Source organism: Ammodytes marinus, assembly GCF_949987685.1.
Source record: "Ammodytes marinus genome assembly, chromosome: 2".
In the NCBI taxonomy this organism is placed as follows: domain Eukaryota; kingdom Metazoa; phylum Chordata; class Actinopteri; order Uranoscopiformes; family Ammodytidae; genus Ammodytes; species Ammodytes marinus.
Genome location: NC_137231.1, coordinates 12640653 through 12664874, shown reverse-complemented (window position 1 = coordinate 12664874; position 24222 = coordinate 12640653). Strand labels below are relative to the sequence as shown.

General features: G+C 44.0%; 1 protein-coding gene across 2 annotated transcripts in view; it reads right to left on the bottom strand.

Moving 5' to 3' along the window:
• The window catches only part of LOC307266598 (tetratricopeptide repeat protein 28-like), a 177174-nt gene that overhangs the window by 71110 nt on the left and 81842 nt on the right, over positions 1 to 24222 (bottom strand). For both annotated transcript variants that reach the window (XM_080048654.1, XM_080048655.1), the window contains one exon: positions 681 to 828. In XM_080048654.1, the coding sequence (XP_079904780.1) occupies positions 681 to 828 (148 nt within the window). The remainder of the gene's footprint in view (positions 1 to 680; positions 829 to 24222) is intronic.

Genomic DNA, 24222 nt, shown 5'->3' with positions numbered 1-24222 from the left:
ACCTCCGCAGTGGTCATCTGCAGTCAAATTGTTCCCAGGTTTGTTCTAAGGCTCATTAGGCTGGTCCACACTGATTACTCATGGACAATCAGGTCACTGCAGTTGGCTGATCCGACAGATAATAATGCAAAACAGACAGCAGACATTTCTAGTAACAATCTAGGCTTGAATCCACTACTTATGAATCCACTCTGCTTTTGAATAAAAAGGTGGGCTTGCACAGGGGCAGACATGGACAATGGCCTTAGTGTTGGATGCTCATTAAGATAACGGGCTATCTCGTTGTGAGATCGGCCCGACTGACAATAAGATACGCTGAAGCTGCAGGCGTCAGGCCTCAGAGTCCGGAGGTAGGCTCTTGACATCAACAGTCAGTCACAGAGACAGAAAGACGGACCAATGGAGAGATGGCCTTCCTGCCTGCCAAACGGCAAAAAAAAAAGTGACAGGTAAAGTCACCCCAACACGCCTTTTGACTGACAGACTGTGGGGATTATCTCAGAGACAGGCCTTCAAGCAGGCTGTCGGACAAAACTTGTGGAGATGGTGAAGAAGACAGACAGCGACACGCAAACACATGAAAACACTGTCAACATACACACACACACACACAAACACACACATACACACACAAACACACACACACGCATATGAACATGATCAGCTACTAAATTTCTTACCTCGTAATGGCGACTTCATGGCGGCTTCTACCATGCCCACCAACAGCTGCAGGCTCTTGGGGTCTTGGGCCAGCCCGGAGGCGAAGGCGGCCAGTGCGTCGGCATGGCGACCAAGGTACTGAAGGGCAACACCCTGTCGGAAGTATGCCTGCAGAGAGAGAGAGAGAGAGGAAGGACAAGAGTCATCATCTGGGGCTGTAGTCTAGTGCCACAGCATGGGACTGTATACAAACACATTACCAGACACACTCATTTCACGCCATTTGCATTTTTTCCACATGAGCAGTTTTTCTGAACATGGCACCTCTTCTCCTTTGTATTCCCATAATGGAGTGATCACTGGGTTTTTTGTACGTGTTAATTGGATTATAAGTTTTACATAAATGCACATGCTACACTCTGGCAGGCTGCCTTTTCAGGAGCAGCGATTGTTTTTCTATTCAATATTGTTTCTTCTTCTTCTGTTTGCTGTGGGAGTGAACTGCACACAAGTAGAGCGCAGGGATTTCTTCTTTTTTTTGGCTATGTCAGAAAAAAGGTAGAGAAAGAAAAAGGAGAACAAGAGAGAGCTACTTTCTCAAGTTGCTCTTCAGCTCAATATAAGACACACATAAATACTTCAGACGGTGCATTCCCTTTTGTCAGGACGCACTTCTAAAACAATAACACAACTGGCCAGAGTCTGTTTTTGCCATATATTATAACATCAGATATACACTTGTGTCATGTTCTGGATACGTGACTGGCTCTACAAGCAGACAAAAATGAACAACATTAGTCATCCAGGACATATTGCGAGGAGTATAATAACTCAATATGCTGAGAAGTAAACTGCATGTGACTGCTGACATACTGTATTTTTCAGTGAGAGACTAATATGTTTTGGAAAAAAATTCAGATTCAAAACTAAAACAGACGATGTCTCTGGGATCTAAAGCCCCGACAAGAAATGCATTTTTTTTCATTCCTCCAGCATGTCTGTTTGGACTCACCAGAGAAAAGACGATGTTTTATCCAAGCAAGTTTGTGACTCTGTATGTTTGAGTCTGAGGCCTGTTCAGGCGATACTCCTAGTGAGTTGTTAAAACCTGTCTCTGGTCCAGTCTAACAACAGTATAATGAGACAAGGGAGTAGATCCAGCTCATTATGTGTGATCCAAACCACTAAATCCCCCCAAGAGAAAGCAAACTGTCTCTCAGAATAGTTATATCTGGGCTTAAGTGTCAAAAAACTTGCAATTACAGAAGCAGAGCATGGGGAAAATGAGGGATCACAATTATGTAAGGCAAAGACATAACCGTATCCGACTAAAAGTAAAACTATCTGTCATGTTAAGCGTTACTTTTCCCTCCTTAGTGTGAATGTGTGTTTGTGTGCTTGTCTGTGTAGGGCAGAAGCAGTCCATGCTGCCGTCTGGCCACCTTCTCACTGAGTAGGCAGTCACTCCACTAACAGCTTCCAAAAGTGACACGAGGGCTAATTTGCCATTAGCATCTAAGAGGCCTTTTCATTAGTCTTCCCAAGCTTCTCTGTTAGCACCACTAGGAAGTGAAAAAGGCGGGGGGGATTAGGGAAAATGAGACATGACATCAAATTTATAGGGAACAGTAATTAATTTTGCTTTCGTCCGAGTCAAATACCCCCCTCCACACCCCCCCCCCCCCCACTGACTACCAATCTCTCTCAAGACCCGCTTCGCCCCACAATATGTCTACCTCCCTTTGCATCACAACTCCATTGAAAATGACGAGGACAGAGATTAGATTCAAAGCATTAACCTTTGTTCTAACACTGTTATTATATGAGGGGACTGCAGGCCAGCGTATTCCGCTCGATATTAATTGCATCTAGTGGCGGTGGAGTTTGGGCACGACGCATTGGTGAGTGGAGAGGCCCACAAACCTTTCGCCCAGGGGAACAAAAGACATTTAAAAGCACTTCTAGCTTTGATTAGATTTAGCCTACAATATGACTGCCCGCTCTGAGATCTTTCTTTCATTCTCTTGAGCGGCGTGCCCCGACTCAGACGATCAGGGGAAAAAGGACGAGGACAAAGATAGAAAAAAAGAAATGCTCACTTAAAAAAAAAAAGCCATCTACTTTAATCCCTTCATTTTACCCTGCCCCGACCTATATAAAAGCTGAAAGACTTGACTGTGCAGAGAGTGCATTAAAATATTGCAAACACAAGCACGTGAATACATGCATGAACAAAAGATCCGTGGCAAAAATGACAGAATCAATGTGCCGTACAGCCTTATAGGAATTTTTTTTCTTCCATTGATCTCCCACTGCCTTCAAAACACATCATGTGGCTGCGCAAAGACATACACATTCAATATAACCTCATCCTTAGCATAATCCAACAAGTCAATTCAACCAATGCTACTCATAAAACAAAAGGTTCATTTGAATTTACATTTACAGTGGCTGAATACTAGCGTGGTGTGTGTAGCATCAAATAGTGCAGAAAGGAAGAGAATTAACAGTAACAGGTTGGTTACGCTTTTGGCTTGAAGCATTATGGGGGAGGGGATAGCAAGACTTTACCCCTACACACCATGTTTTAATGCCACGCTTAACAGGATCTTTTCTAAAAACACAGCAGTAACTGCTTCGAGCTGCTGCTACAGTGATTAGCAGAGCCTTTAGCTCTTAGCCAGACAGAGAGACACTGAGAGAGAGAGAGATAGATAGAGAGAGGTAGAGTAGTGGGAGGAAGAGATAGAGAGGACCGTACAGGGAAAGACAAGGCTCCCCAGATTAACTTTGCCCTGTCAACATACAACAGCATTACATAGGAAACAGAATGGTACAAGTCATTGTTAAATCTTTCAGCCAAAAAGGGATGCATAATAGCGAATAACTTCTCCAGAGGTAAAGTTCTCACATAAAACAACAGGCCCTCCTGAAATGTGACGTATCTGTTTGGTATCTTGTAAAAAAAAAAAAACATCCACATACCAAGACTTCTAAAAATGTGTTATGCCTGAAATTCAATCCAGAGTAAATAAATCACAGAACCTTTTAGCATCTTTGCCTCCTCTGTTTAACGCAACACTGTGCTGATACCACAGAAGAGGATCGAGTGGGAATGTTGTCTTTCTTACCCGTGGGTGTGAATGTGCATGTGTGTCAATACGTGTGTGTGCGAGCAAAGGAGTGAGGGAGTGAAAGAGAGAGGCTGGATAACACAAACGAATAAGAGAGAGGATAAAAGCTTTTCTTGTTTCCCAACCATTTTAATATTTCATGAATGCTTGTTTGATGTAGTTTTAAATATTCATGTTTTTATGCTTAGGAGGAAGAGGGAAATGATGCAAAAAAAATAAAAGTTATTCACTCCGGTACACTGTGCAACACACCGTGGGGGAACCAGCATTTGCCATATGCACAAAGATGCTAATGCGCAACACACAGTCGCATAATGCTTTCTCTCTCCAACTAGACACTTACAATGAAACATGGACAATTTTCTTTAAGTGACAGCTCTGTTGTTCACAATAAGGCCCTCAGTCAGAGCAGCTGAACAGAAAGTTGACAAGATTAAGATTGTGAGTTTGGCGTAAGAACAGCTGTTAGAGCTGTTTTTTTTCTATTAGCAGATGAATGCCCTGCCATACGTCCTTGCCCCCTCCTTAGGCTCCTCTTCAGTATACACTGTAACCCCAGGGGTGTCGTCAGCCCATGGGAGCATGTCTATGTTTGCACTTCTCTATCCTTGTGCAAGATCTGGGCCTAACAGGCTTAGAGGACATACAGACTGGCTGTGAAAAATAGAAGCAAACAATGTGCGACAGGAGTGTGATTCTTCATAAGGCATGGTAGATATTCTGTATGGAGACACTCAGGGTTTTGCCCAATATGAGCGATTGTAAGAAGTTCTTTAACTAGCATCTTAAAATTGGATGAATGCTGACAAAATCTCTCAAAGAATTGGAAAACCTTATTAGTCAAAATGTTGTTACATGTTTCCATGAGCCTATTTATATATTAAATCTAAGATAATGTTTGTCAAGATGTGTAGTGCTTCCAAGATAAAATGCTTGCTAAAGACTGTGAAATATATTTGTTTACCCATATCCTGAATGTGCCATTTCCAGCAAGAAATCAAGTTGCCAAGCTTATTTGTGAAATGCTTTGTATCAAGGGCACTGGAGCTGGAAACCCACAGATGTGTAGTCAGGTCATATACGGCTGAAGTTCTTTTCTGCCACAAACACAAGTCGTACAAGTCGTCAAATCTCCGCCACAATGATGTCTTTCTAAACAAACAGTAACTATCCTTGCCGACAATGCAGGCAGCCCGTCATTGAGCCGACTGCTCCGGTAGCACAGCTAGGCAACAGCATCCTTGTCTGGCTATTCCCTGATCGGTGATCAGCAATAATAGAGATGCTCTCAAATGTGGAAATCAATAGAGGCCGTGTAAGCTCCGTTTAGAGCGTGCCACACCCTTCACTGCTGTGGTGTGTTTGGGATACGCCTGCTGCAGATGGTTTCTGATCACCCGCAGGGCAGTTGGTGCCAATGTGACGGCTGAGAACAAAACCCCGCTGGCGACATAATGGAACCCAAATCAGACCATCAAATAGGGACAGCAGGCTGCAAATACACTACACACACACACAAATACAAACTGGAGAAAAAATACATCAAAAACTCCTCAAGTAAAACCACCATCTGTCTTCAACGAAAATGTATTACTCAAAATCATCTTTACACACAGTCCAGGACACCGGGGTCGGATTAGCACTAATGGTGTGATGGAAACAAAGGGATTGCTGACAGTCTTCCCTCTGTTTCTCGGCTCTTTAACTATAAGTGCCGTTGCCTGGTTTCCAATGTGACCCGGTAATGTCATGTGTCGACCAGGGTTTCAGTGTTCAGTGTGCTTCGGCCATCCATTGCAAATCTGTTCCACTACACTTTGAGGTTACACAGTCGATACGCGCGGTACCCTAAATGTCAACTGCTTCATTTAATATCCAGAAATAATTGTCGGTCATGACAAATAAGCTGGGAGCACGGCTTTAAAAAATGAAGTAAAACATTTTTTTTTTTTTTTTTAATGATAGCTGTTTTGGGTCTTCTGTCCTTCAACTTGTCAAGCTGAAAACCACAGTCCAGCACAATGGAGGCTGTGCTTAATTAAATATACTTACAAAAGCATAGTCCTTGAGTTTGTACCCATCTTCCTGCATCTCCCGACAGATCCCCCAGGACTGAGGGGGTCTGAGGTCGCTCCTCACAGAGCTGGAGGTGGGGGCATTACACCCATTGCCCCGGGCCAGACATAAACCTCTGGCCCAGGGGTCACTGGGATAGAATCATGACACAGCTGCCCGTCTATTACCATCTCCCCAATCTAATAAGACTAAAGCCCAAACCAGCAAACACCCCTGACCTACATCGATCAAGTGTGTGTCTGTCTGTGTGTATGTGTTGTGTCAGTGTGAGAAGACAGTGACAGAATCATTGTTTCCTCACAGTGAGTGCATTAATCCAGCTAATCGATGAAAAAACGATGCTTTTTGTTTTGTCCTATACATGCTGACATGGTGGGCTTTTGTAGAAGATCCTTGGTGGAGTCAACAGTGATGTTATGTTCACAACATAAGCCACATCAAAAGGTGAATGTTAAGCACTTATGCAAGTCAAATTGAGGCACCTTACAGTCTGCATGTAGGTAGACGTAGTAAAATATTTATGATCCATTGACGTACGCCTCCCTAAGGGTGTTGTAGACTCTGGTGACTGCTGTTCCATCCAAAGCCCTTAATTAGCCCATTAGATCAGATGGCTCTAATGAGAGCAAATTAAACTGATCATTCTTTATGAAACTGGCAATTAAAGGGTAAATGTTTCATTATTCAGTGAGCGGCAACAATAAGACCCAGGTAAAATCCAGGGTCGCGTGGTAGAGACTTTAGTGTGAGAGGCATCGTAGTACTCTCTCACGGCTGAAAGGAATCGATTAGCCAGCTCACATCAAACTGACAGCCAGCGCAGGACTTCAGATTGGAAAAGGTCATAGTCAGGTATATGGAATCAATGCTGAGCTCTCAGCATTCACTGTGTCTCCCATTATCTGGATGGGGGGATGGTTTAACGTATTTCTTAAAAACAATTATCAAAAGGCAAAGAGAACCTTCAATAAAGAAGGTCAGGGCTGGTGATCGGAGAGGTGTCATGTGGTACACATCCAAAGTCAAAGTAAAACAGAAGGGAAAAACTGATATTGCTCATTCATCACAAAACAGATGAAAGAGCACAATAGTGGGGTCGTGCAGAGACACGCTGTCACAATACACTGTTTGGCAGAGGGAATTCAATTTTCTTTCCGCTACGTGCATGGCCACCATAACTGACGGTTGTCACAAAGGAAACAGAGCAATGGAAAGTGATAAACCAAAAGATAAAATGGCAATATGCCTGGAGCCCATTCCAAGCATGTTAATTCCAATGTAAGGAAAACCATGTCACACTCTTCCGCTATGATTTATAACCTGATTTGTCACATGGATGCAGCTAGCATACCCACATTCTTATTAGCATCTTAAGAGTCTTAAGATGTGAGGCTGAGAGGGTCAGGGTGCTAAACAGATTTCCATGCCCCTCTCAACTAGATCCTTGGCTCAGTACTGCCTGAGTGTAGCACACGAACCCCACAGCCACAGGGGCTGACTCTCAATTAAAGTAGACATTAATTACTTAAAGGAGATTTAATCAATCAAGGCCAGATGGTGGACCTGAACAGAGAGCAAACTCTAGGCGGCGGAAGTGCTTTCTACCCCGACTAAACTTGAGGTGGCCATAAAAGGATTTTAGTGCCAAAAACCTGCAACGCTCAGATTTTATAGAGTATTTTTGTTGCAACCAAACATGGTTATCAAACAAGACACTGCTATTCTCCGCTGAATCGTTCATGTGTTGATTGCCACAACTGATTGTCTTTCAAATTAAGCACCTATCTAATTTAGGAGTGCAAGAAATAATCTCATGATAGAACTAAAACTCAATTAGTGTCATTCAAATTGCAGGCACTTATCATATAAAGCCAATGACAATTGCATATGCAGCCCTGACCATATGTGTCCCTAATGTGTTGAGCCCCACAGTGCAGACAGAAGAGGCTACTTGGCCCTGGTGCTGTACTCTCCTGGCCCGAGGCAGCACATCCTCCATCTTCATTTGTACTGCCTTAATTGGCTTTGACAGAGAACCCAAGCATGGCTGAAAAATGCCCTCCTCTTAGTAAATACTGATTTAGAGACACATGTTCTCAACAAGGGAACCCCGGCATCTCCATTAGCCATTAGGATGACTGACCATGTCCAGTTGACCCTCTTTCAACACTGCTCCAAAGCATTTCACTCAGAGTTTCACATCTCAAGGCTTAAGAGTTGAAACTACAACTTCCTATTCACAGATGATTTAGCCTGTGCAAAAGGGAAGCTGTTCAAAGACTGGCATTTTCTGAAGACTGAAAAATCCTCTGCCAAGCACAAAAAAAAAGCATTTCTGAGCCTGAGATGTTTTTTTCATGAGGTTGGTTATCATCGCTTGCTGAGTTTGAAGATCCCAATGTGTGACAAAGTCCGCCAAGTCATTACCCGCCTCACACTGCCACACAGTGGGCACAGCTCCTTGTCAATGTCAGCACTTGTGTTGGATTCATTAGGTTGCTCTAGCCTTAGTTGGGAACTGGGAAGTTGCTTCACAGTCTGAAGCGCAGGCTGCCTGACAGTGTGGATTCTCCAGAGCTGCCCTACAACACTTCAAAAGCTTCACAGTCAGCCTTTATGGAGCGCTCTAATGAAAAGCATTGCATGAGTCCCAATGCTTTTGATACTTCAAGTAAGGAGTCATCCATGATAGAGTCAAGGCAAGCTGAATCACAGATAAGGCACTGAGAGGACTAGAGAGAGAAGATGGCAGGTTGAGGAAAGACAATGTTGATGTAGCCCATAGGGTCAGACCTATACTTAAGACAAGAGGAGGCGGTGGAAAGACAAAAGAGGAGGCCAAAAGAGAGAGAGAGAGATAGAGAGAGGGAAGGAGAGAGAGAGAGGGAGGGAGAGAGAGAGAAAGGTTAGCACATGAAGGAGACAAAGAGATTCCTCTTGTTATTCCATCCTAGCGTACCAAACATGTTTACTGCCATCCAGGCTATCAGAGCTCTTCATTGTGTATGACCTGTTTCTCCTTCCCATCTCCCAGTGCAACAGCAGCATCAGTATACTGGGCTGTTGTGGCTGCAGCGCCATTGCCTTTCCATGCTTGTGCACACGGAGATCTCCCTTAGCGATTACCAGATAAATGCACTTTAATTCACAACACATGGCAGCGGGAATTTATATATAGACTCACTAATTCCCCCTAGGCCACACTGCAATATGAACTCCATGCCGCACCAATTTAAGTGTGTGATGAGTCCCGTGCCGACAGGCTCCTCTACTTATCATATATATGACATGCTCCAACACATTGCTGGGCCAAGGAAAATATCAGAAGCTGAAAAAAAATGAAGATTAAGGTCGGACCAGTGTGGATTTTTCATTATTAATGAGGAGAGACGTTTTCAGGGCTGTTTCCTTATATAGAATAATCGGTCGATCCCAGATGTAGTTGTGCTGAACAGTTGTACCATTCTTGTGAGGGGTTCACACCTACAGAGGAAAAAAGACATCAAAGTACTGGACATGCTAATGCGCATTTACATGAAGTAATTACTTTTTTAGACTGAAATCCTGAGCTCCCATAATAGGGCTCATTGGTATAGTAAGAGTTCTACTGAAAGGAGGTGTCTGTGTCTGATAACACTCAGTGGGCCTGTTACACATCTGCATAGTCGGTGTTAGCTCATTAAAAAGCAAGGTCCCTTGGTGTTCTCTGGCCATCACCATGCATCATTAATTGGGTCCGCCTGCTAATCACGTTATCTGTATTTCCCTGGCTTTGGTATCCATCTCCATGCATGCTGCGTGACTTGATGGCCTGTCCTGTAATAAGAAGTGAACGGGTTTCCTTACCACATGTGGACACCTTATGCATTTAAAAAAATTAATTTGTTGATTGAAACTCCTCTGGCAACTGATCTCAACATAAAAGTGATCCACTGCCAGAAAACACACAAGCTCGTACAAATACACACATAGACACACACACAGCAGGCCAAATAAATACACTTGCTCAGAGCTATGAGTCAAACTGTGGGTGCCAACAATCAATGGGGCTCACCGCGCCCAGCTGGCTGTAGTAGCAGAATGTATTAATTTTCTCATTTAGAAACAAATACATACTACAAATAGATTAATAGTGTTTGATCAGCATGGCAGAGCAAAGCCATTTAGCATGCATGAATGGCAAGAGGCATGATGCAGATTTTTTAATATGGGCTGCTCTAAAAGCATATGGCAGCTACTAAAATCCATAGAGATTAAACAAGATGACATGACTACCCATCTCACATAGCTCCCAATAAAAGGGTTGCATTACAAGGGAAAAGAGGAGAGATACAGAGGAAGAGAGAAAAATAAAGCTAGGGACAGTAGAGCCATGGGAGCCAGAAGAGCAGGCACACAGGCGTAGAAAATTGAGGCTATGGTTAAGCTTGGGACCAGGGAGAGGTGAAAGTGGCCCTCATTTCATACTACACGGAGTTTGGCAATTACTGGTGACAGTGCCTCGCACCAAGACGAGGAAAAGATTGATCCGGACAAGCAAGACCCTGTTTGCTTTGTTAAAAGTAATTAATCACTGTGGCCACAGAGGATTGGTTCCTCTAGTGTTGCGTAGTTCTGCCAGTGTGTTGGCGTGTCTGTGTGCGTAGCCATATGTAAATATAATAACATATACACATGTCCCAGCATACATTGCTGGAACAAATGTTCAAAAAAGGCTAAAGAGAAATATGACGGAGCAGGTTGGCATGGAGCAATTTTAAATGAAAGAAAAAACAAGCAGATCGGGTAAAGAGGGAAAAGAGGGAGGAACATGCGCACGCTGCACCTATGTATTCACAAGCATGCACTCAGGAGGGCCAGTAGTACAATCCATCATAAGAGTCCTATCCACACCCACTGAGCACAGAACTACACTGAAGGGGAGCTGGCTATGAAGGAGGTGGAAATGGGGGGAAATAAGGAGGAATTCTCCTTCTTTCACCTTGGTTTACTTTGACTGAAATGATGAAGGTACTTCTGCTGCAAGTAACTAACTCCTCTTTAAAATGAAATTAACAGCATTTGTTGTGTTTCATTATGACCGTTCTCTCTCTCTAAATCATTTATTTTCTCTCTGAAATGAAATATGGAGTATGTAATAAACGTCATTAAAACCAATTCCGCATCCCATCATATTTTAATTGCTCAGACAAACAGTTTTTAATTGAAAGCGGTATCGAAAAGCGGTCTTGTTTTTTATCACATTAGACACCCTACTCCTACTTGTGATTACAGTAATTCTAGAGATTCTGTATTTATTCCTGTACTCTCATGTTACCTTTCTCCTGATGGACAGTGGTTAAGATGAACCAAAAGGCCTCATTGTTTACATTGTTTAGCTTGTTGCTAAGAGAGAGAAAAAAAGCTTGAAGCGAAAAACACACACACATACTGTAAATCCCATTAGATCACATACACATGCACCACTCTGAAGCTTGCTGTGCTGTGACCACACTCCCTCCACCCCACCCTCCACACTGCAGTGATAACAGCAGCAGGAGCCCAGAGCCACAGAGACACAACCATGATCAATAAGAGGACACACACACACACGCACACGCACACACACACACACACACACACACACACACACACACACACACACACACACACACACACACACACACACACACACACACACACACACACACACACACACACACACACACACACACACACACAGAGATACACAGGGGAGTCCAGTGATCCCGCGGTAGCTGGGGGTCTTAGGGGAATGGGCGTCACTAGGCGATGGAAAAATTGGATGTGAAATCGTGGGTAGAGTAGGGAAGAAAAGTACATACTATGGGTGTTCTCTAGTGTCATATTTCTATCCCTAAGCTACAGAGTTAGAAGGGCAACAGCTGCAGCAGAGGAACAGCCATGCGTTGAGAAAGCGCTCATTGAAGTCTTTGCTGTGCAGCCGCAGGCCTGGACACTAATAGAAACAGAAGCCGGGGACGCCTCTTTGTCAGTGCCTCGGCTGAGCAGAATACTAAATTGTGCTCTCGTGCTAATGATTACCCCGAGCAAGGTGCACATCCGCAACACACCACTTTGCAAATGAAAATCAGCAAAAACCTGCAAATTCAAATTAGCACATTGTCCAGACCTGCTGCTGGCCTACGCTCACAGTAGAGGACACAGTTCTATTAATAATAGGATGGATTCTCTAAATAACGTTAAATACTCAAGGTTTTGTACGATCTCCCCACACGTCGCCTCTGTGTATTAATGCAACAGTTTCCCTGAGCTCAAACCAATAGGGTCGGGGGTTTTAGGAATAAATGTGGCATGATGATGACTGATGCAAAGGCACTGACCCCCTCTATATAGCAAAGGTGTATGAATTACCAATCATGCTATCCAGAGAGTGAAGACCCCCAGTCGATGTAGCCAACCTGGCTGCCATCATTTATTGAGCCACTAGCCCCTGGTTGAGAGACCCTGCCATAACTTATACACACAGCCTCTGGACCATTTAAGGTGGACTCACTCTCATAACTTATCATTAGGAGGCACTGTGTATGACTGATGTTCTATTACTTAACTACAACACAGATATTGAAGCATATTGTATCATGCTTACTGAGGTAATTATAAAAGATGAGCAGAGGGCCACGAACCATCCAGGCCAATTTTGTATAATACTGTGTTTTCCTGCAGTTTGTAAGCCATATTAGTCTTTATATGGCAGTACACAACAAAAGCATACGGTTACATTTTTTTGCTCTTTTCTGCAATTTCTTTTGCTGCGCTCTGTGCTGGAAAATTTGATAGGAGATCTTTCCTAGCTATTTCCTAACACTATCCTCCCTGCATCATTTATCATGTTGTGGCATTAAGATAACATCCTGCACTAAGCCATCTTCTAGTGCTACTCTATGAATAAACTTCCTAATATCAACCAGTGATGGCTCATTATGCTGGCCTATCAGGCTGGTCTTCTTTTAAAGTGTTTTCTCTCTCTCTAGGGTGAAAAAAAAACTCCATCCACTACTACGCTTTTCCTGCGCTGCTGGATTAAGCGTCCTGTTTCAAACATTTTTTTGCTGCTTTTTTCCCCAGAGCCTGTGGAGATGAAGAGGGCTTTGGAGTGTTCAGAGAGAATTTAATTCAACCTGTGGTGCTTCATGTTCCCCCAAGGGACTTTCCTTTCCTCTGTCAGGGGTCTGAAAGCTAAACAACCCTGAGGAGAGAGCCAGGGAAGCACTCATCTACTGTACAAACATGGTAAGCACAGGCATGGTGGAGCGGCTGTCTGTTTACATGGCAAACCAAGCCAATAGATCACTCCTGATCACTCTCAGAGATGGGCCTATAATTGACCATAAGTAAAGATATGTTCAGTTGCAGTAAAGGAAGGATACTTTCCTTACAATTAATTACAGCATTTAGCCGGATACACTGAAACGCTGGAGCCTTAAGTCATACAGATGTGCCACAGGTTGACTTTAACAAACACAGGAGCTGCTAAAACACAAATAAACACAGACATCACAAGAATGTGCTAGTGCTCCCCTTCACTGGATGGTCTTAATAAACCTGTTGCCTGGAGAGACGAGAGCAATTACTCACTCCCTCTCAACACCTTTTGGACTTTGGGCCACATTCAATGAGCTGCTCCAAATGTCACACACCTTAGCTGGCAATTAAACAGCACTTTTCCTCAGTGACTGTTTTAATGGGCTTCCTTTACTTCAAATAAAAGCTGCAAAGTATTCTGCTATCACCTTACAAAACAGTGCATTGTGTGATTCATGAAGTATATTTTATATGTTACTTGCAGATATTCTCCAGTTATTAGGCTTAATTAGAGCGACATGATATGATGCAGCCCATAATTTGGTATAAATGGATCACAATTTATTCTCATCTAATTAATGTTATCCAGTAAAGCCTGTAAGTCGCACAAAATCCTAATGTCTAATTGTTTGAATCTAGTTTTAAATGCTATTTCAAAATGTGACCGGAGCTTTAAGTGGGGGAGCATTCCTGTAGCCTTTGCCATTTTAATTGGTGATAATATCAATTAGAACAATGCCTAAAATTAGCATTCCCACTTTGCATATTGTCTGTGTTGTGCAGAAACATAAGGTGATAATTGCCGACAACAGATCAAAACACAAGGTCAGAGAGCGGCCACACCTAATACACCAGCCAGGTCAAAGTTTGACAACACCTCCTGTCAAGACTAATTCAATGAGACTGAGTCGCATCCACTCTCTATCTATTCTGTTCACCTTGGTGTCACATTGCAATGTGTAAAGTCCAATTAATAGACCAGTATCTATGCATGCGTGTCACAATGGCAGCTGCCTCAACCCCCTCTTTCTTTCTAGACTCTACAACGGGTGCTCAGTGTTTATGTCACCTCTTAATTGCATTTTTTCCCCATGCTAGAGGTATGGCTTTGTGCAGACGCCCCAAGGAAGTAAAAAAGAAGGTCAGGCTGCCAATTTGGAGCTGGCAGGTCGAGAGTAGCGGCAGCACTTAGTTTCGCTTGAGAAGGGAATGGAGGGCTGCTGCTCATGTACGGAAACCAGGACAAACAAAAGAGATAAGTGAAGGGGAAAGGAAGGCAAATCCCCGTCCTGTCCTTGCGGTCTTCAGGCTCTCGGAGAGTGACACAAGGCTTACAGAGAAGTCCCATGTTGCACATCTACCTGTGATTGAACAGGGACAACACAGAGCAGGAGGGAGGGATTTTCAGGAGGACATTTTAATGTCCTGAACCGCTGAGGATATGCAAAGCAAATAAACAAGAACAACTCTAATATCCATTGTGTTTGTCATAGAGGATGTCCCATGTTGCTCCAAATATGAGCAAATGTAGTAAAAGTAAAGGTAAAAACAAACGTATATATATTAAATGATGACATTTAGGGCATGGTGATATTAACAGAAAAGTGTAGTATCAAATGACCCTGCGTAATTGTGAGTTTATAAAACATGTTTGGAGAAGACCTACAAAAAAGGGTTCTTGAAGTTTACTTGACTGTTTGCGTTTCACTGTTTGCCTTTATGATCTGCACCTGGTGATGAATAGATTTCATTGATCTGATATTCCACAAATGATTTCAATGAACCCAAATTAAGAATAAAGTATATGAACCCATGGCACTGCCTCCCTTTTGTTAAAGGGAAAGAAAGTGCTACAGTCATAAGAGACTCCACTGCTAGCAAAAGAACTGTAATGCTTACACAGCCTTAATAACAAATGGCCTTTCAGCAAAGTTAAAAAATGTGTGCCCTAGTTACTACTTTGCCTTCTGTGACTTGAACAGATATGGTTTTGACAAAGACCCAGTGAACCCTGGACTTTTCGTTTCTTTCCATTTGTGAATAATTGCCATTAAACCATCTCAATGTGGCAGTTGTGGAGGTGAGGGAGAGGGGAGGAAAGAGAGAGAGCGGGTGAGAGAGAATAAAAAGATAAGGGGCAAAGGTAGTTAAGAAGCAGCCGGTTTAGGACTGCATAAACACAAAAGAGAGGATAAGATTAGGGCCAATGGTATATCTTTCAGCACTGCACTCTGTTTGAGCCAAAAGTACTGCCTAAAAATTCAAAAAAAGACGAGGGAAACATAATTTGCTTGTGACGACAAATCAGTTCCAGTGGAACTTCATTTTGCAACATGAAAAAGAAAAGAAAAGCACCTATCCCTTTGACCAGGCCTCTCTAGCGGGGTTGACTTGCACACTGACGGGCCAAAGCCATTCAAAGAAAGCCGGCAGTATAATCTCTATAGATCCCCCTATTTGCATTCCAGTGTGTCTGGGTCAAACTGTCTGTTTCGGGCTCTCACTGTCTGTCGGTCACAATCCAGAGTGTCACTGCACAAAGTCAGGAGGACATGGCAGCTCTGGTCAGGAGTTCACCATGGGTCAACAACTGGGTCCCACCCAGGGGAGCGCCTTCTATTGTTTATGGAAAGGGATCTTTTCCTTTAGGCAGTCAGCCGTGAAGGGCTGGTCTTATTAATGCAAATATATCTGCATTACACAGGGTGGAGATGGCAAGACTAATTGCCAAGTGATACAATTAAAACATCATAAATCTTTTATATAGCTATACATCATGTTCGGTAAAGAATGAGGCTGATAGATGGAGTCATTTAGTGGCAAGTGAAAGTGTGCAAAAGTTAGGTCTCCCATCACTCCAGTGGTGACCAATCTGACCCCACCCCCCACCAGCAACACACACACACAGACAGACACACACACACACACACACACACACACACACACACACACACACACACACACACACACACACACACACACACAGGAACAGTTATAAAGACAGCAGATGCTGCCACAGAGTGCAGCTGTATGCCCTTCAGTCATAAACCGAAATTCACTGAATCCAAACGAACAAAAGTGAGTGCTTTCTGACACCCTGGTCAATTACGGAGGTGTATCTATCACAGCCTCCAGACAAACCTCACAAAGAAAGGCACAGTCCAAGTGCTTTGCCATGACTACTATCTCCAAGCAGCAGATGTGATTATGGCTTTTATGAGCTAGTTATCCTCAAACGGCACTGTCCAAAAGTCCCTTCTTACGCCCATGACCCAAACTGCACTCATGACCCAGCACAGCAGAGGACACCATTACTGCGACTCACCCTAAATACTTGGCTTTCAACTGGGCTAAAAGCTTGGAGGAGCCTTTGAACGTCCTCCTGCATGCTGAAAGAGAGCCTCAGTGCTGGCCCTGGGGGGACGCCGGGCCTTGGCCTCAATCTCTCATGTTTTTCAATACACAACCATTGACACAAATGAAACGAAAAATACATTTGAGGGTTGAAGAAAGATTGCTGAGAGGAAAAGGACGTGGCAGTGCAGAGGGCAAGATATTTCAATGCCCCCCAAAGGACCCAACGAAGACATCTGAGGTAATTTATCTGCAGATATAAAAAATGATGAACACAAAAATGAATAAACGTCTTTCCCTCCCAGCTCTCTTAAGGTCCCCCTCCTCTCATGCAGCGTTTCTTTCCTTTTGGGAGTGAAAAGCCTTTCAGAAGTGCTCGTTTTGATGCTGTTTGCCTCTTCCTGGTCTCTGAGGAGCAATTACAGCTGCCCTGTCAAATACCACCAAGCTCCAAAGGACCAGTTCACCGCCTGAGGGGCCCTCTCATACCCCTTTAAACGCCAATTTCAACCCCCTGTGAAAGTTGGTGCACGCCAACCCTTGAACTCTAATGAACAAGGCACAAGACAAGACCAGAGACAATAATGAAAATAGCATCCTAGTCGACAGTGGGATCCACCTCTATACCTCAACTTATCAGCCCCTGACACCCACTCCAGATCACCCCCCCCCCACACACACACACACACACACAAAAAATAAACCTACAGGCACACTTTTCAAAGACAACCTCCATCAATTTTTTTAACTCCCTGGTGAACAAATCCTTATTAGTGGAGGGAAATCCAATTCTGTCTCCAAAGCAGACCTTGAGGTCCCCAGTAGCCCACCCACATCTGAGGAAAAGGTTTTGCCTTCGGTGATGACTCTATTCAATCAGACCCCATGGCCAGAATGTGAGAGAGTGCGGCAGGCTGGACGGGGGGCATCTAAACGCTCCTCATCATCACCTCTACGTGGGCTTTTTCTAGGTGTGATCATCTGGCTATAGCCCTCAACCTTAATTAATAACCCCCTGAGGTCAGACTGGCACAACAGCAAAAGGTCCAACTGACACCACTGCTCCCTCAAGGAGGTGAGAGGTGACAAATTTAAAGCAGCACAGTCTCAATGCTAATGACAGAGCAAGCAGGTGGCACACTCAGGGAATGGAACCAACCGCCAATTAGATACACCCACATACAGGGGCTGCAATGTTATACTCGTTGCATGAATACCACACATCACCATATCATGTCGTCTGCATGTCGTTAGGTGTGATTGACATTTGGGCCACCTGCCTGGCTCAGGAGTTTGTGTGACAGACTGCCTGAAAGCACTTAGCTGATATAGCATCCTTCCAGAGGTGGTATCATCATTAGGGGTGGGCAATATAGCCCTAGAATTACATCAAGTTATTTCAAGGAAATTTGCAAACATAATATCAATGACGATATAGAAAACAATAATTTTACACAAAGTTTTATTGATTGCAGTTTGCAGGAAGGAGAATTTAGCAGGGCAAACAAAATGAAGAGTCTGAATAAACGCGTCTGCGTCTGTTACTGCTGCCTCTCTCGCGCTGTTTTCGGCCACAAATACCGATACAATGTCTCAGCTGCTGCTGCAGCGCTGCTTCTAAAAGCCCTGTCTTTCTACATAGAGTTTTCATAGATAATTCCCATTAAAGCCACTACGAGTAACATGGCACGTTGGCGTCCCCTTTGGACAAAAGCGGTAGTATTTTTACGACGCCCGCTGTCGCAAAGCTGTTTTCTAGCTCGTGCCAGGCGTGCGAGTGTGAACTGAGAAGGGCGCAATATAGTGCATGTCCGTGTGTTGAAAGTGTGAGGACTCTTTTCGGCTCCGTGAGAGTGGTTTTGACACTGCATCAACTAATGCCAGTCAGTGCTACACACACCTGATTGCAATGAGTTGATGCAGCAGCGTCACCTAACTACTCTCTCTCACGGAGCTGAAAGATTACGTGTCCTCACAGAAAGCGAATGAACGAGAGACGGCAGTTAGTATGGATCACGATGAGGTAATGTGTTTGTGTTGTTGAGGTAAATAATGACTATTTCAGATAATGGTTATCTGATGATGGTGAAGCAAAGCAAACTTTGTGTTAGTACCAACCGCTCATTCATTTAGGAGTAAACACTGCAGTCTAGTTTCGCTCTCGTGAAATTGTATACACGTTGCTTGGCAACGCCCTCGTCCCGCCCGTAGCCTATATCACTCTCCCTTTTAGCTTTTCTTCATTGCATTTTTTTTGCTTTGATGGTTCAGCCCCGTTATCAGTCATTATGACGACAAACAACTGTCTCAAACAAGGCTCCCGCTCCCCTTCCCTCACCTGGAGGGATAGGCTTCTCAAATCGTGTTGCAGCGCCACACTGAAATCTGCGACCAATACGGATTTGTGACCATAGAGCCTGCACGAGCGAACCGAAAATCGGACTGGGTGTGCGACCAGACCAAAAGCAGTAATAAGAACTATATAAAAACGTCTTTCTTTGCACTGATGGTCTCGTTTGCTGTTAAAGGTAATTTATGATTATCAGAGGAAACATGAGGCCGTTTGAAAGATATTTAAATGTTACTCGTAGCCGCTTTAATATGAAGTTGTTTCATGTCAAGTGTCTATTGTCTAAAAAGTAGATCCTGCTTTCTGTGTCACCATTTATTTTAGAACTAACGTTCCGGTCCTGTTTTACCTTATTCAAAAGTGTTTTGTCTTTCGGAAACACAGACACACTGATCTTGCTCTCAGACATGTTGGTTTGTGTCGTTGTAGATCATCGTGCACGTTAGGAAATGATCGCCACATCATTGATATCCCTATATGACACTTTTTCATCACGTAAAAATGTATACCGGTATTATCGTGGAATGTATGTTATGGCAAAATCCTAATCGGCATACTTTTCCTTGGAGCACTGCAGTGATGGAGCCAATTGTCAGGTATGAAGAAAGAGCAGTCAAGAGAGAGGTTTTGAGCTCTCATCCGGATTGCTTTGAATCTTGCTTTAGTGATCAAAGGCACGCAGGGAGAGGAGCTCAGAGCCAGGCCCAGTTAAATGAACGTTAGATTATTTCATACACTGAGAGTGCTTTAACATTTATACCACCGTCTCTTTGATTCTTTTGTCCATTTTCAACACATTCTTAAGCTGGGAACACACCGCATTGGCCGCCTGCGGCGGTTGGCCGCGTGAATGCAGGAGGTTCGCCGCTTGGTCATATTGGGCCATGTTCACCGCAGTCGCCGCCGCGGCCAACCGCCGCCTCATCGTAGGCAGCGGTTGGCCGCGTGACAGCAGGAGGCTCGCCGCTTGATCATATTGGGCCATATATTCCTGACGCCGACGCCGAGATCAGACCCGTCACACTTACGGTGCAACAACAACAATAACATGGTCCAGCTGTGCCAAAAAATACAGATGTAGGTTCACTGTGTAACCAGGGGCAGTCTTGTCACAAATATCATTAAAACTGCCTGAACACGCACCCCGATCGCAAATACACACACATTAACAGCAATTCAGCAACATACTAAACACATTAACAACAGCAGTGTGTGCTCAGCAGCACAAATAAAGGCAGACATCAGCCTACCTGAAAGTGAAAGTGTGCCGGCTGACGGAGGACAACACCGGTGCTTCGCTGTACTATATGGAATTCCACACGGACACTGCCATCAACTTTGGGTTCATATTATCCTCAGGAGCAGCACACAGCTGGGTGAGTTTCACTATGCTAACCGGCGCTACCTTGGCTAAAGTACAACCAACAGCTAAACAGATGCAAAAACATATTTGCAGAATGTATTGGAAGCCCAATGTCCTAACTCCACACGCCCACCTCGTCTTGCAGACCACTGCCACCGGGCAATCTCAACGCTGATTGGCTGTGGAGGCGCGGTGCCCGGCGGCGCTGCAGAAAAAGATGAAAAATGTCATCTTTTTCTGCGGCGCCGTGCTCGCCGCACAAGCCTTCGATTCACGCTCCTTCGATGACACAATTTCTATGCGCCGCTAATGGCCGCGCTCCCGATTCACGCGCCTCTCATGAGGCGCGGCCACGCGCCGCGCAAGCCCCCGCCGCCGGCCGCTGGACACCGATTATTGGGTGGACGCGCGGCCACGCGCTAGTACATTGACTTTGTATGTAATCTCGCCGCGCGGCCAGTGCGGTGTGTTCCCAGCTTAAGACTCCATCACCTAACGTGTTAAGCCACAAATAGTTCAAACAGCCGATGTTATGTACACTTCTGTTGCATGAGCTTGTATTTTTTCACAACCATGTTCTGTAAGAGTCGTACTCGCCTGAGAGATCAATTAGAGAGAAAAAAAAAAGATAACGGCTGTTGCCTCAACTATTATTTTGACATTGCTATTTGTATTTTGACACTGCTATTTGTATTAGTTGTATTTGTATGGTTAATCTTTGTCTGGTTTTAGTTCAGCAGTGAGGTCATTGTTTTGTCACCTTACATGCTCTATTTAATACCGCTGTTTTTGATCTTTCTGATCTGTTATGTGTGTAAATATGTAGCTCTGGGGTAGTTTACATTAAAGCTGAATATAAAGTATGTTCATGTTTTCGCATCTCCACTCATGTCACGTGATATTACGAAACTAGATAAGGGTCATGGGTCAAGGTAATCAATTACACCCGAGAAAGACCAAATCGTTGGTCGGAACGTTGTGTCTTTTGCACATTTAAAGTGTCTACGGAGCATTTAGCTGTGGAATTTACTTTCTTTTTTCAAGCCACAAATAGGAAATGAAAAAACCAAAGAGAGATTTATAGATACAAGAAATTAGCATGTCCTGTACAATGAGCACAACAGAAGAGGAATCTATGTGTAGTTATCATTCCCTCGTGCTATTTCATTATAAATTAATAAACAATCTTGATCAATGTCTTATAGAAAGCCAAACCCATGCTTAATGGCGACCTAATGCTTTTTTAATTGCACACCCCAGCAATTCATAAACAATGTCACAGGATACTTTAATATGTCTGGTCCTGGCAGAGCAGCTCTACACAGCAACACGTAGGCAGTTGACACACACACACACACACACACACACACACACACACACACACACACACACACACACACACACACACACACACATTGCGTTAGACCCTCCTCCCACCATGATGGAGAACCCATGTGTCTGTTTTCTGTTTCTGTTTTTCAGGGATTATCTAGGAGAATATACGGCCCAAGAGTAGATTTATAAAGTGTGCGTGTGCGGGGTGAGTAAATGTAGCCCCTGTGCTGTGTGTTTCAATCAGATTGAGCGGGTTGCAAGCGCAGCACATTATTCTCCCCCTGCTCTGCATAGCGCTGTGCTAGGCTATGTCCTCCTGCTGTATTAGGGTGATGTATGACCCAAACGCTGTGCTGCGCCACACCACACCGCACACACACCAGACTGCTCCAAACACCCCTCTGCGGCTTTTTCATTCCACCTGTCAAACTGTTTTTCATCTCGCCCTCTCTCCTTTCTGCCGGTCCCTCCCTCCCTCACACTTGCTTTATCTTTACACCCACCCCCACATCTCTCCGCCTTATTGTATCCATCACTTTACTTTGTCTTCATGAGAATTCCTCCAGCTCCGTTTTCCTCAAGAACATAATATCTCACGTAGCTTGCTGTGAATGGTGAGCATTCATCAGTACGCGATATTCTCGCTGTATCAGTGCCAGCTAAGACTTTGTATGCATACTAGGAATAACTGTGCAACGTTGAAGTGATTGGCAGATATGTGCAATTCAAACAGGATCAAAGCACCAAAAGGTGTTTGTCACATTTGCCCACTGCGCAAGGCTGCTCCGACAGTAAGTGACGACTCTCTCCATCAGTTGCACTGGAGTGTATGACAAGCAATCACAGAAACAGGAGAAGGTGCCTCTTAAGTTCCACAAAGTAACGGTGCATCTGAATAACACGACTTGTCAGTTCAATGCCGCTGCTCTTCGGGGGAACTGAAGCTCACTAAGAGGGGGGGAGGGAACATGGTGCAGAGGTTAGAAATGTAATCTGAGAAAGACAATTACCGTCACTTATGGTGTATTTTGTGAAGAAGGCTTGTTTTGATCAGTGACGCTAATGTATCTCAGTGGTATTTACAGAGGATCAAGAGGACGGTGCAGTGAGAGGGAGAAACGCAGAGAAAAGGCTGTCAAACCGATTCCCACCAATCCCGCGCTTCCTTCATTATCTGTGGCGGTTGGCTACAGAAATACTTAATGAGGTGGCTGCTTGGTTGTGTGCAACGGCTTTGTGTGTCTCCTTTGTTCTTAACATGCATATTGGCTTTATCATAAATACAGTATGTGCGTGCATGAAAAATACATAAAGCACACATGAAATATGTATGATTCTCGTTATTAATTCCCTCAAAAGACAATATGGGTGTAATTACCTCAGTGCGTGATTGGTAGTGTCATTGGTTTCACATTAAAAAAAGACTGACTAGTCAAAGTATTCCCATCCAAACTCTACTAAACCTGCAGCAGTCAGGTGTCCCACTGAGCAGCTTTGATCAAGGAGGATGTTGCGTTTGAGTGGAGGTGGGTGCTTCAGGCATCCAGTGAGCATGGGCCGGGAGTCGGGACCTCTCCTCTGAACTTTGCTAAAGTTTGACGGCTCAGGCAGAGCTAGAGCCTCGGCACAGCTTTAGCACAGAACACTCTGGCCACCAGCTCCACATTCCTAATCACATTGTGGAACTGATTCAATTCATTTGGCCTGGGAGCAGATATGGAGCCATTACGTCCTTATTAACAGAGTGCGGAGGTGGAGCCACACCTGAGTGCTCTGGAAATGGGCAGAGAGGCGCTCAGCTGATTCCACTGCAGGAGAAAAGCAGTGGAGGAGGAAGGGACGGAGGGAGGACTGTTATTTAAAGACGTGGGGGGCTAAATTTGATTAAACCATAAACTGATTTACTACAGCTGATAATGTGCTGGTAACACATCCACACAGGGACTGCTATGATTATATCAGTTATGGTTCATGGCCATCTAAGATGAGGTTAAGCTTGGGGCTCGGAAGAGGGAAGGAGCATAATTGAGTTAGCATTAGGGCAATACCATGCATGCTATGATTTCTACCAAGCTATATAAAGTGTGACATGACGCTTGAGGACAGTTGCCATTGAATAGTTAGCACAATCGCAAGATGATTTTAGAATCCAAACCCAGTTGGAAGTACAGACAATGTAGTATACACTGTATATTCAACGTATTTGCTTTAAAATCTATTTTAATGATCAGCAGTTAAAAGCATATTTGAAAAAAAAGCCACCAATAAAACTGACATGTCAAACGTTATGGTATCTTCTTTTTTGGGTACAATGAACCTGACCTCATTACCTCTTAGGACTAGCCTACCTTCCTTATTGGCTTCTGGACTGTCATAGCATGGTGCAACTTTTTAGACTCTGCATTTGGGTTTCAATGAAATTACAGTGCCCAAATATTATCTGTTATCTTTAATGAAAGAAAAAAGTCCAATACGATATCCGACTGCCAGTATTACAATACGATCAAAGAACACAAACTGGGACTCAACTGCCCCCTTAGAGAGGAACAAATGGATTGTACGTATTGAGTGACAGCTATAAATAAGACAAGAGTTGAAAAAAAAGT